The 15,818-nt window shown below is 47.0% G+C and overlaps 1 protein-coding gene across 5 annotated transcripts in view; it reads right to left on the bottom strand.

Moving 5' to 3' along the window:
• dom (domino helicase) overlaps positions 1 to 15,818 on the bottom strand; it is a 156,164-nt gene that overhangs the window by 26,420 nt on the left and 113,926 nt on the right. For all 5 annotated transcript variants that reach the window (XM_084599283.1, XM_084599280.1, XM_084599281.1 and 2 more), the window contains 4 exons: positions 13,892 to 14,181; positions 13,041 to 13,268; positions 9,152 to 9,442; positions 1,725 to 2,036 (listed from right to left, as the gene is read on the bottom strand). In XM_084599283.1, the coding sequence (XP_084455409.1) occupies positions 1,725 to 2,036; positions 9,152 to 9,442; positions 13,041 to 13,268; positions 13,892 to 14,181 (1,121 nt within the window). The remainder of the gene's footprint in view (positions 1 to 1,724; positions 2,037 to 9,151; positions 9,443 to 13,040; positions 13,269 to 13,891; positions 14,182 to 15,818) is intronic.

Here is a 15,818-nt window from a genome sequence, read left to right on the forward strand (position 1 = left end):
ACCAGTCAGAGGTAAGCGATCACTGAATCTCAGCAATAAGAGCGCAGTTGTCACGTGCCTGACAGATGAGGATTATTATTATTTTAAACTTTATTGCCGCCGATATAGGCGGTTTCCCTACTCCCCCACCCAGGTACGCAGACACGAATAGGGTGCTGGGACTCCGCGACTAGAAGCGCGTAAGGATACATTGATCCTTCGCGACCGCAGCCGCCAGGCGGACGACTTCTGTTTGGGTCTCAAGGGTTTCGCTTTGGAGAAGGGATTCCCAAGCTTCCGTGTCATGAATGTTGGCCACTGCCCCAGGCGAAAAGGGGCACTGCCAGATTATGTGATCTAGTGTACCTCTCTGTACCTCTGACAGATGAGGAGCTTCATCGGGCAGTATTGGCGGAAGTGGTGCCCTTCAAAAGCTCCCTTGAATGTCATAAAGCAGGAAAGTTGGACAGCGGAGATGACTTGGAGAAAAACTTCATTGCAAAGTGGAAACAGGTGCATTCCATGCAGCGAATTCTTGCGCTCTTACTGCGAACATTGCCACTAGGACCTAAGGCGGATGTTTGTTGTCCACACATAGAGTAGTTTTGTTGACCCATGACCTGTAATGTTGCTCCCGATTATATGCTTCCTTCCTCATTTGTAATGACTACTTTCAGTACTGCTGAAGCTGAAGTCGACTCATCGTACATACCGCTGCATGTAGCGGCAAAATCTGTTACTTTGCTTCAGTGAAACTCACGTTGCCGGTGTCAACGCCTTCATGGAGAACAATTTTGAGGTCCCTCTCTGCGTCTCCAGGCAGTCTTTGTTAGCTTCCCAAAGTGATAAGCGTTAAAATGTAAACGCACATTGATCCTTTGGCCGCTACTCAACAAACTGGTTAGCCTTCGCTCTACATAAACGAAAACTTGCGTGTTGAATTGTTAACAACCATTTGCTTCATTTGCCCATTTACAGCCTTGATTAGCAAGCTTCTCCAAGCTTTTGTTTTGGGTAGAAGTGAGAGCTAACACGAGATTCTGTCACTTGGTCCGGCATTCAGGTACAACAGCAAGGGACCATGGAAACTGCTTAAATAAACTACAGCAACAACAGCTATGACAAAAGATCAAAATCTGCAACCCTGACTCTCATTATCAATCAAAATTACAAAAAAAAAAGTGCCTTTTAGCTCTTGAAATGCCGAAATCCTATAGGGCACCCGTTCCATCATCGGTAAGAGAAGTCACGGGATCTCACTTGCTCCTCTAGGTCAACACTAGTTCCAGTCGCTCCAGTGGTGGAGCGTGCGCTCAGTAGCAAATATTGGCCACAAACGCAGCTGGTACAGATCAGATTTGGTTGATTTTGGGTGCTACATAGTGGCCGAACATTAGAAGAACTAGCCACATCTTTAATTCAAGGACTTTTAGAGTACTTTTGTAAGCTTAAGAGAAGCATTCAATGCCTTGAATCTCAGACTTAAGAAACCAAGATTTTTAGGGTTTCCAAGGGCTACTACAAACCCTGAAGCATGTCCAAAAAATGAGGACTCCTTTTAATATGTGGTTGGAACCCATGTTACAAATATGAGTGCTTGCTCCTCGGAAATAATGTGCCCCCGGCAAGTAAGCACCAATATAAGGCATTGCTCAAGCACTCCATGGGCACCAAAATTAAAGCTGCACCCCATCCTTCTCTAACCAGGAAAGCAGTTCGAAATTAAGTTTCACGGGGGTGGGTACCTTGGACAGCTGGGCGGCAACCGGCTGGAGCTGTTGCGCCTGGCCAAGGGTGGCAAGCACGGCCTGAGTGGCAGCCACTTGCTGCTGCTGTTGGGCTAGTAGCGCGGCCGCAGTAGCCGAGCTTGTGGTGACGGCCACCACCCCTGCAGCTGCGGGACTTCCAGCAGCCACCACTGCTTGACCGGCCACTGCCTGCTGCGGTGACTGGGCGACAGGAGGCACTGGCTGCTGCAACACCTGCTGCTGCTGCTGGCCCTGTTGCTGTTGCTGCTGTTGCTGCATCTGCTGCTGACGCTGGGCATCGGCAGCCACCTGCCGACAAGGTTGTAACCAATCAACTTTGCCTGCAATAGTTAACGACTGCACAAAATTCCTAATTCTGAGTCATTCAGGCCACTTCTTGACAAGTAACGCAATTCTGTAGGTTGCAAAAGGACTACACTTAAGTTTCGAAACCAATTCTTTCATCACTGTTTATGGTGAAATCCCATTGATACAATCCTGCCTGATTTATCTTTTGGTATAATAAGATTTCTTTAGTAAGAAATTTTTGCAACGCTTTAGTAACATGATCTTATACCCCGGTCAGACGAGCAAGTTTAGTGTCACTTTCAACGAGTGCACTCGCGTTTAGTGTCATTCGCATCGTGTCACACGATGAACTTTAATGACACTCGCTGCCGAACACACTCAGCGCAAAGTGAGTTTGGGGAACTCACTACACTTTGTCCGGCAGGCGAGTGTGTAGTCTCGACAACAGGGCACTTCATATTACTCATACATTTTTTTAGAATTACAATGTTTTGAAATGTTTATCGTAATTTTATGAGCGTTTCTATTAATAGGCAAGGGATTTAAGCTGTCACCAACTAAAAACAATGCGTACACTTGAATAGCTATTCTCGCTCTAAGTGCTTGCTCTAAGGCGAAGGCGTTCGTCTGCTGCTGCACCTCGATGGTATGCGGTATCTCAAGCTGCATCAAACAAGTTGGAGTTATTTGTAACCCAATCTCTAGAACGTCGTCACTTGACACGGCAGCATTTCGCTCAAACGCCGGTCGAAGACAGCACCGCTTTTGCTCCCACAAGCCGCCAGCTCCAAGCCAGCACCTTTACGGCGCATCCGGCCCCGCTGTCACCGGCGTCAGAAAAGTGTGCGAGAATTCGTTTTTTTCCGTAAATAATAATCCCTGGAGTAAATCAATGTCAGAAATTATTCCTTCTTGGGGATCGTTGACCCATACCGGGTCGCTAGCAGGAGTAATCGCTGCGATACAAGCAAATTTCTGCTCACTACTTCATAGCCATCGTCCCCGGCGGAGCGGCGCAGCTCACCCTTGTAGTACACGTACACGCTAGCTACGCTCCTAAGGAGTCGTCGATTTCAATTGCACATTTCTCTCATTATTCTCATTTCTCTCAAGGCAGTGCCACAAGTGAGCCATATATCCTATTAAGCTGGCTATACGAAAGCGCCGCCCACTGATACTGCGATGCCAAACTATAGGCCTAGCGACGACCACGGAGGAGCGCACGGCCAAGCGCTACTTGCCCCGCGCGCTCTGCCGTTCACGGGCGCTCACGGGCGCTCACGGGCGGCATTACAGCGGAAAGCTCGTAGCATCCGGTGCTGTTGCGAACTTCTCGCCTACTTTCGTGATGCTGCGGAAACTGGACATTTTTCAACGCTGTGTACAATTACACGCCAAGCAAACGCTGTGAAGACGTGACGATGCTGTCATGCGTGGTGCTGCGCCGCTGGACATATTAAGCTGCATAGGAGCGCCGTCGGACATGATTTCGTGTGAAAAATGCACGCTACTCTGAATCATACAACTCGTGCACTTTTCGCGCTCGAACACCGGTGTCCGTTCCATACGTAGGCGCTACCGGTTAACGATGCAAATCAAAGTCGCAAAACTACGTTCACGATAACCGCAGTTAGTAGCGCAACTATATATAATAAACGAGGTCGGTTTTGCTTATAAACAGCAGTAACCATGCATGTTGGCGAAAAGCGCGTGCGACATCGCGATGCTTTTTTTTTTTTTTTTTTTTGTGAAAACCATGTACTGAAATGCACAAATAAACTGAATATTAGCTTAAGGTAATTGTGCTTGCAATAAAATTGACTTTTAAGGTATTTTTGTGAAAACTAATTAATTTCCACATAGGGCTGCAGCATCCGCATCGGCACTGCCGTCATTTAAAAATGACACTTGATTTTGCCGTGTGACAGCGAGCTGTCACTCTTCCTATGTAAGTGCACTTCGTGAAAGTGTCACTAAACTTGCCCGTGTGACTGGGGTATAAGATCTTATTTTCATGTGGGTTTGTATAATATGAACATAAAAATATTTGAAAAATTTGCATGGTTTTTAATTTCCCTCAAAGAGGCAGCAAAAAAGTACCAGTGCGAAGCGATAGCAACAGTAATGCTCGCAACCATACTATTTGTTTGTTTGCTTAATGAACTTTCTCCTACTTCTCTCCTTGGGAACTTAATTTTCTTTTTTTTTTCCGTAGAGGGTCCCCAAGTTTTGCGCCTTCACTTTTGCAATCCACAGCATTGACCTTGACCACCTGTAAAAGTGCTGCGCACTGATAATATCTCCATGTGTTCATCTTTTGACCAAACCTCCAGCGTGGGAACGATTCCGCAGCTTTTACATTTGACTTTGTAGCTGTAAAGTCCCTATCTCGCTTGCAAGTCGCGAAAGACGTGCGATCGGGTATTGCATGAGACCAAGAAGTCGCTCAGTTCAAACTATGTTCACACTTCCAAAGGCAACCTGCGGGTCGCTTTACTGAATTGGTATCATTTGGAACGAGACTTGTTTATCTTGACTGTTGGCCAGCAACGAGAAGCTGGATGTAAAACTAACTTCTGTTCACTTCAGCAGTGCCACTGATTGGTTACCAGTTTGTGAGCGGCAGTCGTAGGGCCGGAAAATCAAGCAGTGCTCGGATGGCCTGCTTTTCGACCAATGCGACCAGTTGCAACAGTCGCTTTTAGATCAGAACTGTTGCAAAATCTCTGAGTTGAAAATGTGAACGGGCCTTAAGTGACAGCTCTGAGGGAAAAAATGAGATCCATTCATCTTGTTTTAATTCGGACAGACATACATGCTACGCCCAGCCCAGACTATCGGCAAATGCCTGGCTGCAAATTTCATTTCTGCCATTGCTGAGGAGATCCACTGTTTTCCATGTGTCTCTGCAAGCACCAAGTAAGTTCTGAACGATTCTGTTCCACCAGTGGTGTAGCAGATGAATTTTTTTGCAAGATGGGGGGGCCCTATGTTGGCCATGGCATTGCACTGCCCGGAACGCCTAGCTGTGTGCAACCAACAATTTTTTTTTTTTTTACTACAAAAAAGAAAGTTTAGCTTGAATGATTCTGAAACTTTGAAGTCGTTTCTGACACAGTAACACACAAAACGCATATTCTAGTTTACTTTTCGCTGTTCTCCTATTCTATACTCTCCTCTACTAAAAAGTGGCGCAGCGATCCCTGAACACATTCTGCAAGTACGGACTTCGTGATCCCGGGCTCCATACCATCCAAATGCCAACCGAAGTTCTGCTCCGAACTCCCAATGAACATCCATAATGCGCCAACAGCTGTGACGGTCACTGCGGAGGTCACAAACTTGACAGCACAACCAGCGTCGTCGCAGTCACTCTCAGAGGCGCTGTCCACAATGGTCTCTTCGCTGATGCTCCCCGCAACTTCGTCAACCGTGAAGTCCTCCACGGCAAGGTCATTGTTAGCAAAAACGAAATCCACGCGGCTTAGACCCGGAGGCACAAGGTCCAACTCGCTAGCGGACTCCCAGAGCTGCTCAAAGCAGGCTGTCGTGGTGGCACCACCAGCTGATGCAGCGATGTCAACCGCGGACAACACATCAATAACATCACTCCTACAGCACTACGCAAGCTGTTTTATCTTAGATGTCTTCGTCTAGCCCCTGCACAAACTAAACGTTCATCTTATAAGACTTTTATTAGACCAGTACTCGAATATGCTAACCCCGTTTGATTTACTCAATCTCTTGCCACACAGATTACAAGCTGATATGGTGCGACAGTAAGTGGCTACCGATATAACGAGCGTTGTACAGCACAGCTCTGGACTTGTACTTCCCTTCGAATTGCTTTGTTCGAAGTGCCGCCACGCTACGTCCGCATTGGAGCTTTGGGAGAAGCCAGCTCTCTTAAAGCAGATAGCGATGGTTAAGTGCTTCACGTCCCTCTAGGCACCGCTCGTGAAATATCTATTTCGCAAGCCTTCACCTTCATCTCGGCCACATTGCCAGCAGAGTGAGCATCGATCACAAGGCCCTCGATCCCTTTGCGCCAATAGGGACCTTAAATTTAGCAATAATCCCCTGGTTCATAGGTTGCAGTTTGGCAGTAGTTGTTGGGGGGCAGAAACAAAGCCTCGGCGGCACTTAACTGAGCGCTGAAGTGATGCACAATGCAATTGTCAAGCAACATCAGCATTTTGCACTTCCTCCAGACCAACCCACTGTCAAAGCTGCCAAGCCACTTGCCAAAAATGAGTCATTCATGCTTTCTTGGTTTTGCCAATGATGAACAAGCCTCGCTTGTCCAAACCATCCATATACAAGCAGATCAGCACCGTGATTCGGTTTTTGCTGGATTTTCCTGCCATGCATTTGTCCGTCTTGGCCAAGAGAGTTGTCAATGGCAGCAGTTGGAAGAACAATCCTGTTCCGTCTGTGTTGTAATGTCTTTGTTGGAATATGAAAGAATCGCATTGCTGTGCTTGGCCATCCACTGCTGGAGCGATTCCTCGTCGACAGACATGGCTTCCCCGATGATGCTTTTACACGTAACGCTGCGCCTCTCCTTCAATCACTGGAGCCCCCCATTTCCTGGCTTGAAGTCATCATGACCCAGAGCGAAGATATGCCTTCACCAGTGTGATGGGTCCATTGAGCTGGATGTTCTTTGATTGATGTAAAAAGCGGCTTTTATGCCGCCGCATGTGGTGCACATTGACTCCTCTTTCGGTCCCTGTTGACAATGTCCTCGTTGAGAATGACGTCGATCTTACTGCCGTTCTTGATTATTGTTGAAAGTGAAATTTAATATGTCTGTGCAATATCACTTTTCTTCACATTTTGGTGCACCTCGTCCAGAATGACATGCTTAGTCTACAAAGACAACAACTTTCTCTTGCATGTTACGATGCTGGGGCTCATGAGACCAGACATCGTTGAGAAATCGAATATCAACAGGGGATGGTCAGGGTCAGTTCCGAGAAAAGGGATAACCAAGTAGAACTGAGTAGGTTCGTTGTCTAAAAATTGTCCAGACGAAGCCACAAGTCACGAGATAGCAAAGAAGCAGACAAGGTGGAATGTGTAACGGCATGAATGAGAGAAGTGCAAGCAAAGATCAACGAAAGCGGAAAAGAGGGGTAATGCTTCCTTCCAGGTACCACAACGCTGCCACGATTTCTCCCTCGACGCAGAACCAAGAGAACAGAAATTAAAAAACCATGATTCTCCAAGTCGGCCACTGCTCTGTGATCATCAAAAATTGCCTTTTATTTTCTTACTTTTTTTCCTCCCTTACGGTCGGCTCGACAGCAGCACAGGATGGCTCATCCCGAGGATGGTGAGCCAAGCAACCTTTCACTTTGCAGGAGTGCAAATGATGCTGCGGATGCCGCCATCAGGTGAATGTTGCCCTTATTTTCCTCAAAAGTTTGTCAAAAAGGTGTAAAAATGTCCAGATAGATTCAATTCTTAATTTGATACAAAATCCCTTCGCTGTATCTGCTGAGGCTCTTTTATTTACTTTGTTAAAACCGGACCCAAATTGTATTGAAACTGCAAAAACAACAACAAAAAAAGAAAAAAAAAGAACGGAAAATTTAAATCCTTTCATCATAACCGCTATTTTGCTATAACAGGGCTAGACTGTATTCGAAATTTTCCAAATATTCGATGATTACTGAATACACTGGAAATTATCGAAGTCATCGATATTTCAGTGTACAGCTGTGCATGGGCTCGGGCCGCTAGGGAAACCTCTCGCACGGGCTCGGGCCAAGGAATACTTGTCTCGGGCAGGCCGGGCCGGGCATCCCGATCATGAACACGTACAACTTTCACAAAAGTGTGAATACAGCCATAGTGCGATAAGCGTCTAGAATGCAAACCATTCTCCCGCGCCCTCCCCACACAAGAGCTTCCAATGTCCTTTCCCGGTGTCGACAAGTCTTTCCTTCTTGCTTCCTCGCCGCGAACGAATCTTAGGCAGCTGTCCCCGTCGGTGACTGAGCAGAGGGGCTGCTTGTAGACTATCCAGTTTCGTGTTTCGCACCTCCACTTGGGTAACACTGGCACTGATGTTTAGGTACCCGTTTCGAGTTTCGCGCCACGCCACGCTGTCGCCTATCAAACATCTCTGTTTTGGCTTACTCCTGCCTCGACATGGCCTCTTTTGGAGGGACATAGCTCAAAGCACCTGCGATGCTTGAGTTCTCTCTTATTTCTCTTTTTGCGAAAGCTTCGTGTCAAAGGCACACGGTGCACCAGGCCAGCTGAGTACTTGGACAGAAAATCAACCCCTTGTTTAGGTTTAGAGCTAGCACACTTTTGGAGAAGCAAACAAGCTACTCCACAAAAACTTACTTTCCTATCAAAGAACGTTTTATTCCAGCCGCAGGTTTATAGAACCGAAAGAAACTTCAGCGCTACTGGGTTCATTATTCAGGAGCGCCACAAATGACTCAAATCAATGCATAAATTGTTTTTGCACAATAAGTTAGTTCTACTTATATTCTGTGCCTGTATATGCACTCAGCAAGTGTGTCATTTCAAATGCAAGAACTCAACATTTCAAGATCTTGGATATAGTAATCATCCAGAAATTATTTTCTTCTGTATCATCGCTTTAACTGCAATTATAGCATGACAGGCTGGGCCAGGCTCAGGCCCTTTCAGAATCGAACTGGGCCGGGCTCGGGTCTTTAGCGACGGACCCAGGCCAGATTCGGATTCAAAATTTCGACCCGCGCACACCTCTATTTCACTCACTACATGGTAAAGCATCCTCAAAATGAGACAAGGCCATTTTGTTAAGAGGAACCACAGCTACTGCGTCGCACTGCAGAAAGGGTAGCAGAGACCCTTTTACTCCTTAGCATTCCAAACATTGTTTTCAGTGGGTTTGACTGTACTTACAACAGACTGTTTTGCTACGGAGCATGCCGCAAAGAGTCCTTCACCAAGTTCGAACATTTTTGGGGAGCTGTGTGCTCTCATGTGCACGTCACGCAAAAATTGAAAGGGATGGAAGCTATGGCTTCTTCCTTAGCACCTCTCAGAGGGTTCTAAAGGTAAATAATCGAGATTCCAGGCTCAGATTAAAAGGCAGGAATACTCACAGCAGCAGCGATCTGGTTCTTCTGCTTCTCCCGGGCAATGCGTTCAGCTCGCAGAGCAGCCAGCTTGATTGGATTCAAGGGTTGGTCATAGCAGATGCCATTCTCAGCCAGCACAGCAGCATGCTTGGGGTTCTTGGCTGTCGGGTTGGTGAAGTGAGGCTTCAGGGTAGGTGTTCGCTTGCTGGCCACTGCCCGGATGGTGTCGAAGCGTGTGTTGTAGAGCAAGGTGAACGCCTGGTTGCAGTCCTGGGAGAACAGCTGCCCTGTCCTCATGGGCTTGTTGTTCTTGGTCTGAAACAGAGCGCGACCAATGACACGTGTTACTGCCTCGACAGTTGGTCCCAGACATATCTAATTATTGCTTACATAAAACCCCATGCTAAAGTATACCACTACTGAACATGTTTATCAAACTCCCACAAATAAAACATCCAATTTATCGAAAGGCACCTCGCACCCCTACAATTAACACTCCTACTAATGGTGCTCCTTTGATCACCTTTCGCACGCGGAACAGTGCTGGTCGCAGCTTCGGGCATCTATGGCAGCAAAAGCTAGATACAGCCACTGTAAAACTACATACCGTGAGAAACATAATATTTGATTGGTGGCAGCTTTCAGACTGGCGATGTCATTTTTCACAGGACACCGCTGCCATGCTGAGATGCCAGCTTTTGATACAATGCTGGCCAAGCGGTGAAGCTAACTTAGCAGATCAAAGGCTACTGATGGCTCTCACCAGGCTTCCTTCACCCATCTTGCTGCAGAAGGCATGGCAAAGACGAACCGTACCTAAGCTTTTATGGAAGATTATTGTGCTTATGGAGCACTCGTAATATAATTAAGCCCCTTATGCTTTAAATTGACGCAAAGCGAGTTGCCTCTGCGGTCAGGGCGCGTGCGCGTAATCAGCTTTCAACAAACACGAGCGCGCGCAACGTGAGCTGGCTCCACGTGCAGATGGCGCAAAGACACAAATGTCTACAGGCGAGCTATTCGCTTTGTGCGGCTAGTATGCGGCGTTGCCCGGAGAGGGCGCTGTTCACTCGCGCCTGCGGCGCAACTCTGCGATGCTTGGGTTCCCTATACTGCAAGAGCTCAGCCAAACTCCCAGCCCCCAGTAAAACAAGCGAATGCAAGAGAGGGAAAACTGCATCGATACAGCAGAATAACTCGGCAGAAAATCTGCAGCACACACCGAAAAAGCGCCATTTCAATGACTCTAGTCAGATTGACTACATCCCAGGGGGTTATTAAGCAGCTGGTAATGCCAGTATGTGAATGAATTTGATGTATTTTGCCATAAACAGCACTTTGCTTGTTCTTGTTTTTCTCAAAATGAAAATTTTAAACAGTCAGCACATCATAAACTAGCACATCTCGAAATGTATGTCAGATAGAACCACAATTATTTTTTCAGCACATAGCTACATGTGTAGGAGGTGCAATGTTGGAAGCAGAATTTTTAATTAAGTTTCAGAAATTTTAATTTTTTTCATGCTCTAGTTCTTGACTGCATGTTAGGCAGAACTTGTGCCTTGAATTTCAATGTCTTTTAGAATCCCTTGTAGTGATAAAATGACTAAACTGTTTCCAACATTGCATCCTTTTTCTTTCTAGAATCGAACCATGTGACAATTGTAACCCTTAATAGTGTCCTTTTTTTTGCATTCTTCCTAGTAATTATAGGGTACTAATTAAGCCTATCCTGAGAACTAAGCAACCTGTCTTAAAAGCAATCACATTTTTGAAATCAGCACAAAGAACTAGGCAAGGGTGTGCATTTTCATTAAATTTGGCAATGAAAAAAACAATTTTCTAAGAGTAGCCTCCCCCCGTGCGGGATAGTCGCTTTTTCTGTGCTCTTGTGCCTTAGGGCAGATAAAACTTGCCAGAAGGTCAAAATTAAAGGGGTAGAGACATCAAATTACAAGGTTGTGCAAAGCTTGTCACGCGCTTCCTTTGTGTTTGAAGACCATTACGGTCTTATACCAAGAAAGGAGTAGAAAATATTTTATTTCTATTGTTAAAGTTTGTGAAAATGCTCACTCTTGCATTCCGGACCCATCGCTAAAGCACTGACTGTGACATAGATTCACAGAAAAAACCATATTCAAGTATTTGTGACATCACTGCTCAGTTTTCCGACGTAAAAAACGATGCTGCTGGTCAACTCATTTTGGCTGTTTTATTGCACCCATAGCATTCTAACAGTTCTAATGCATGTACAGCACAGCTCACTGTAGCCAAAATTATGCTTGATGGCAGTATTCATTCACTAAAATTTGCGAAGGCTGCTGCCGATGGTGCGGCAATGGTCAGCGGACGGCATTGTTGTCATCGCCGTAGCCGAGACCGGAGCGGCCGGCGGCGCAGCAGTGAGGCAATGTAGCACTCTTTGGCTTTGTACCAGAAAATACAAATGTTATCAAGACTGCTGACATACTTGTGCAACAGTAGCATGCCTGCACATGTGCGGCACCTTAGGCAACGGCACCTCACATGGGCGCACCAGGCGAAGAACTGCGCTGCTCTCTGCCTGCTCTACTCGCCGCTAGGCCTAGTCGGTTTCACCGGACGGCAGTTCGGGACGTCAGCGACTCAATGCTGTAATAAAGGTTCGTTTTCTGTCCCCGCTTTACTATAGAAAGCCTATCTCATAATAAAATAAGATCGATAAAACGTGTGTATGGCGATTGTCCTCAATCGGCCTAAATTTCTCTCCACAAATAGCGCTGACAACTGTTCGGGCCGCTTGCAGCATTGCTCGGCGCACCGGGGTCACACCGGCACTTCGTGGTGATTGTAAACGCGTACTGCGATGTAAGCAATTGTCGATTTCAGTTTACTGTTGCCAAAACTATACTCGATGGCCATTTTCATTTGCTAAAATTTGTTAATTTTCTCTCAACAATCACCAGGTTCGCACATATGAAGCGGTGCTCAAAACAACGTACAAAACCGGCTATTCAAACTATATACTCGCGCTCCTTCATAGTCAAAGCTTCTCCCGCTTTTTAATTTTTCCCAGCAGCTTGCATAGTGTAGGAATGTAGCGAAGCGAGTGGCCGGCATCAGCACTGCTACGAGGAACAAGTTGTTGGAGAGCGATTTGGCGACAACGGCATATTTCAGCATATTTCGTATTGGCGCGGCGAGACAGGATCGCCAAAACAAAGCAAACATCATGTTTACGGATGCAGTCAACCAACTCAATCCTTTCCGCAGTGGGACTACGCCATGAGAGCATATGACGGAGTCACACTGCAAACAGGGCAGACGACGCGCCTACTCGTTGACGCCACAAGTTTTTGGTTCACGTGACATTTCAATGTTATGTGTTCTGTTTTTTGACGTCAAGTAAAAACCTAGCAACTACGAACCAAAGCCGAAACTGCTGCATACCAATACTAAGATAATAAATTGTGTAATGTGATTTCGCACTTCTAACACCGTGCTCTATGTTTACAGAATCACTACGCATTATTTACGACACAAAAGTATGGCACAAAAACTTGGTGTCCCTACCCCTTTAGGCAAGGGCTTGCTAAGCCCTATCTTATACGTGGACTTTTCGCAGGTAAGCTCAAGCTCCTCTGTAACACTAAGAATCCCAGAAAATGCGGCTGTAAGACATGCCAGTTATTGATTTGGGCAGCTGTATTTCTCTGAGAAAGCATTCTGTACTGAACTTAGAAAACATCATTTGGTTAAGTCAAACCGCGTTGACGTCTACTACAAGCCTGCACATACCATGGCTGCCAGTTTCCATTGGGCAACGCGTGAAAAATGCTAGAAGGAGATAGCTTGCTCCGTTTACTTTTGTCCGCACCAGCACCTGATCTGGAATGGTCAGCCTTTGCAGAAGACACTTGAGACTGAGGCTCACCTTGTAAATTCCCTTGGTTTTCTTCTGCTTCTTGGGATTAGTGTCATAGAGTATCTTGCCTTCCTCGCGGGGCACAATGACAGACTCGTAGCGGTCTTTGCACTGCTTTGGGGAACGGTAGATGCGGCTGACCGTGTTCACCACATCCGACACCAGGTCCCAGTTCGGTGTATGGCCTGGTGTGAGCACCGTCAGGTTTAGGGGGATGTCCTGGAGCTGCTGTATCACCTGGAGAGCAAGCAACAACACAAATAAATAGTGAAATGAGAAAGGATGCACACAGGCAGATTGGACATAGATGATTAGCGAATGGTTTGGCTTGGCTTACAGGCTTTAATGTCCCAAACTGACAATGAAAGGCGCCGTAGTTGAGAGCTCCGAACAATTTCTACCACTTGGGGCTTTTTATTAGTAGATGCACAAAAGAAAGCTGATAAAGAGCCATACAGATGTAGTACTAACAATACTTTGCAAATAGAAACAAATATTTTTCAAGAGTCACACTTGCATAATTTTTGCTGTGACCTCCTGCTGGCGCTTTGTGAAAGCCTGCATCCAGAAGCTTAGAAATTTAGTTCTATGTACGAATATAAGTGATGGCAAGAACAGTGGCAGCCCATAACAAGCGTTCTCATTGCCCGAGAAATTCTTCCATGAGCCTCTCTAGCTGCAGAGTGTTGAACTGTTGAAGTGCAGCGACATCCCCTATGAATTCAAGCAACTGTGTCTGATCCAAGGATGAGTTCTGCCCTATTGTTCTCCCTAGGGTGTCATTTGACAACCACGACAACAGCAGTGCATAGAGAAGAGACAACTGAGGTAGCCCGTGCAGTACCATCGTCAGTTCTCACCTGGAGGATGGCCCAGTCTTCGTGGATGAGCCATTCGGGTGTGTCCGGTGAGAGATCCAGAAGCGGGCGCGCAGCCAGGAAGCCACCTTGCTGCGTCAGTGGCCGTGGCGGCAGTGAAGCCAGGGCCTTGGGTGGCAGCCCACCACCACCGCACACCATCAGGTTCTTCACCTTCTGCAGCTTGGCCTCGCGACGCATCTTGAGGATGGCTGCCGTTGGGCGGTCAAACAGGGACTTGGGGATGTGCACGGCATCTTCCTTGCGACTCTTCTGCTTACGTGCTGCTGTCACTGAGAGAAGAGGAGGCTAGTTCTCACCTCAAGCAAAGGGGGTACACAACGGTACCTAGCTTTGGCATCACTGGTGCGTACCAACTACTGGCTTGTGTATGAAACTAAAGCCAGTAATGCACAGTAATGGAGCCTTCTACGAAAATTAAATTTATAGTCCAAGCCATGTGAACATGATGTTATTTAAAGGCACATGGGCACCGTAGCCCAAAAAGCCCCACGTGAAAGGTAACTGGTCAATGCAGATAAACAAAATGTGCTGGGAGGGAAGTTCCTAAAGAGTGCAATATACAAGTTTTATGTTTCAAGCCCTCTAGCATTTGTACATTATAAGAACTTGTGCATATATATATATAACTTTGAATTGTGTATTCAACGGCATTGGCCCATTAGAGGGGGGGAAAAAAAAGATATGTACAACCTCGATAATTCGAACTCGGTTAATTCGAAATCCGGATAATTCGAAGGTTTTCTGCGGTCCCGTATTTTCCAATGTAAATTTGGCCGGATAATTCGAACAGGCGGCCTGCGCCAGCCCGGTTAATTCAAAAATTTGGACTGCTATGCGGCAATGCCTGATCCATGTTTCGCCGCAAACCCGGCGAAACGACGGCCCTACGGAGCAGCGAGGCAAAGCCACATAGTAATGGTGATGACTTATAGGCGAAGCGCCCCAGCCGGAGCACTCTCTGCACAAAAATCGGTCCACAGTGCGCCTCGCGCATCGCCGAAACACGCGCCTGCAGAGAAGACGTGCTTCACTGCAACACGACGGGCATAGCGGTTTTTATCACGTGACCTCGCCCCCACTCCATCCCTTGGTGTGCTTCGCCCACTCTTCCCCCGTGCCTCCGACGCTGCAGGTACGCCACCACCACCGCCGCGCCGGTCTCGCCTGCGCCATTTCTTTGTGTTGTGCGCTGTGGTTAGGGGTCGGCTACTGTGCCGTTTTTTTGGGCGGGACTGTGCAGAAGTGCTAGCTTTGCGACCGTAGCAGTGCAGAAATGCCAAAGTACAAGACTTTAACGCTGCAGCAGAAGTTCTGCTTGATCCAGAAAGCAGGCAAGAGCGCTTGTCCGAAGACCGAGTTGGCCAAAAGGCATGGCATGCCCCTCTCGACGTTGTCCACAATATTGAGCAACAAGTCAAAAATACTAGAGGCTTACGGCAAGACCTATTCTTCGAAGCGGTCACGAGTGCGGGCTCCCACGTATCAAGATGTGGAAGCTGCTCTGCTTCGCTGGCTGCAGAAAGCAAACGCTGCCCACCTTCCCGTCAATGGAACGCTACTGCGGGAGAAGGCCAACGACCTAGCTCTACAACTTGGGCATGAGGAATTTAAGTGCAGCAATGGATGGTTTTGCCGTTTTAAAGAACGCAATAATTTAACCTTTCTCACCGTCTGTGGTGAGAGCGGCAGCACTAACGAGAGCGTTGTCGAGGATTGGAGAAACCACACATTGGCGCCGCTGCTTAGCGAGTACGGTGCAGACGACGTTTACAACCTTGACGAGGCTGCACTTTTTTATAAGATGCTGCCAACAAAAACATTCGCAGTGAAGAACACCGCCATCAAGGGTAGGAAACAGGCCAAGGAAAGGATTACTGTGCTGTTCGGCGCAAACATGTGCGGTAAA

This window comes from Amblyomma maculatum, chromosome 3 (genome assembly GCF_055883805.1).
Source record: "Amblyomma maculatum isolate TAMU_Amacu chromosome 3, ASM5588380v1, whole genome shotgun sequence".
In the NCBI taxonomy this organism is placed as follows: Eukaryota; Metazoa; Arthropoda; class Arachnida; order Ixodida; family Ixodidae; genus Amblyomma; species Amblyomma maculatum.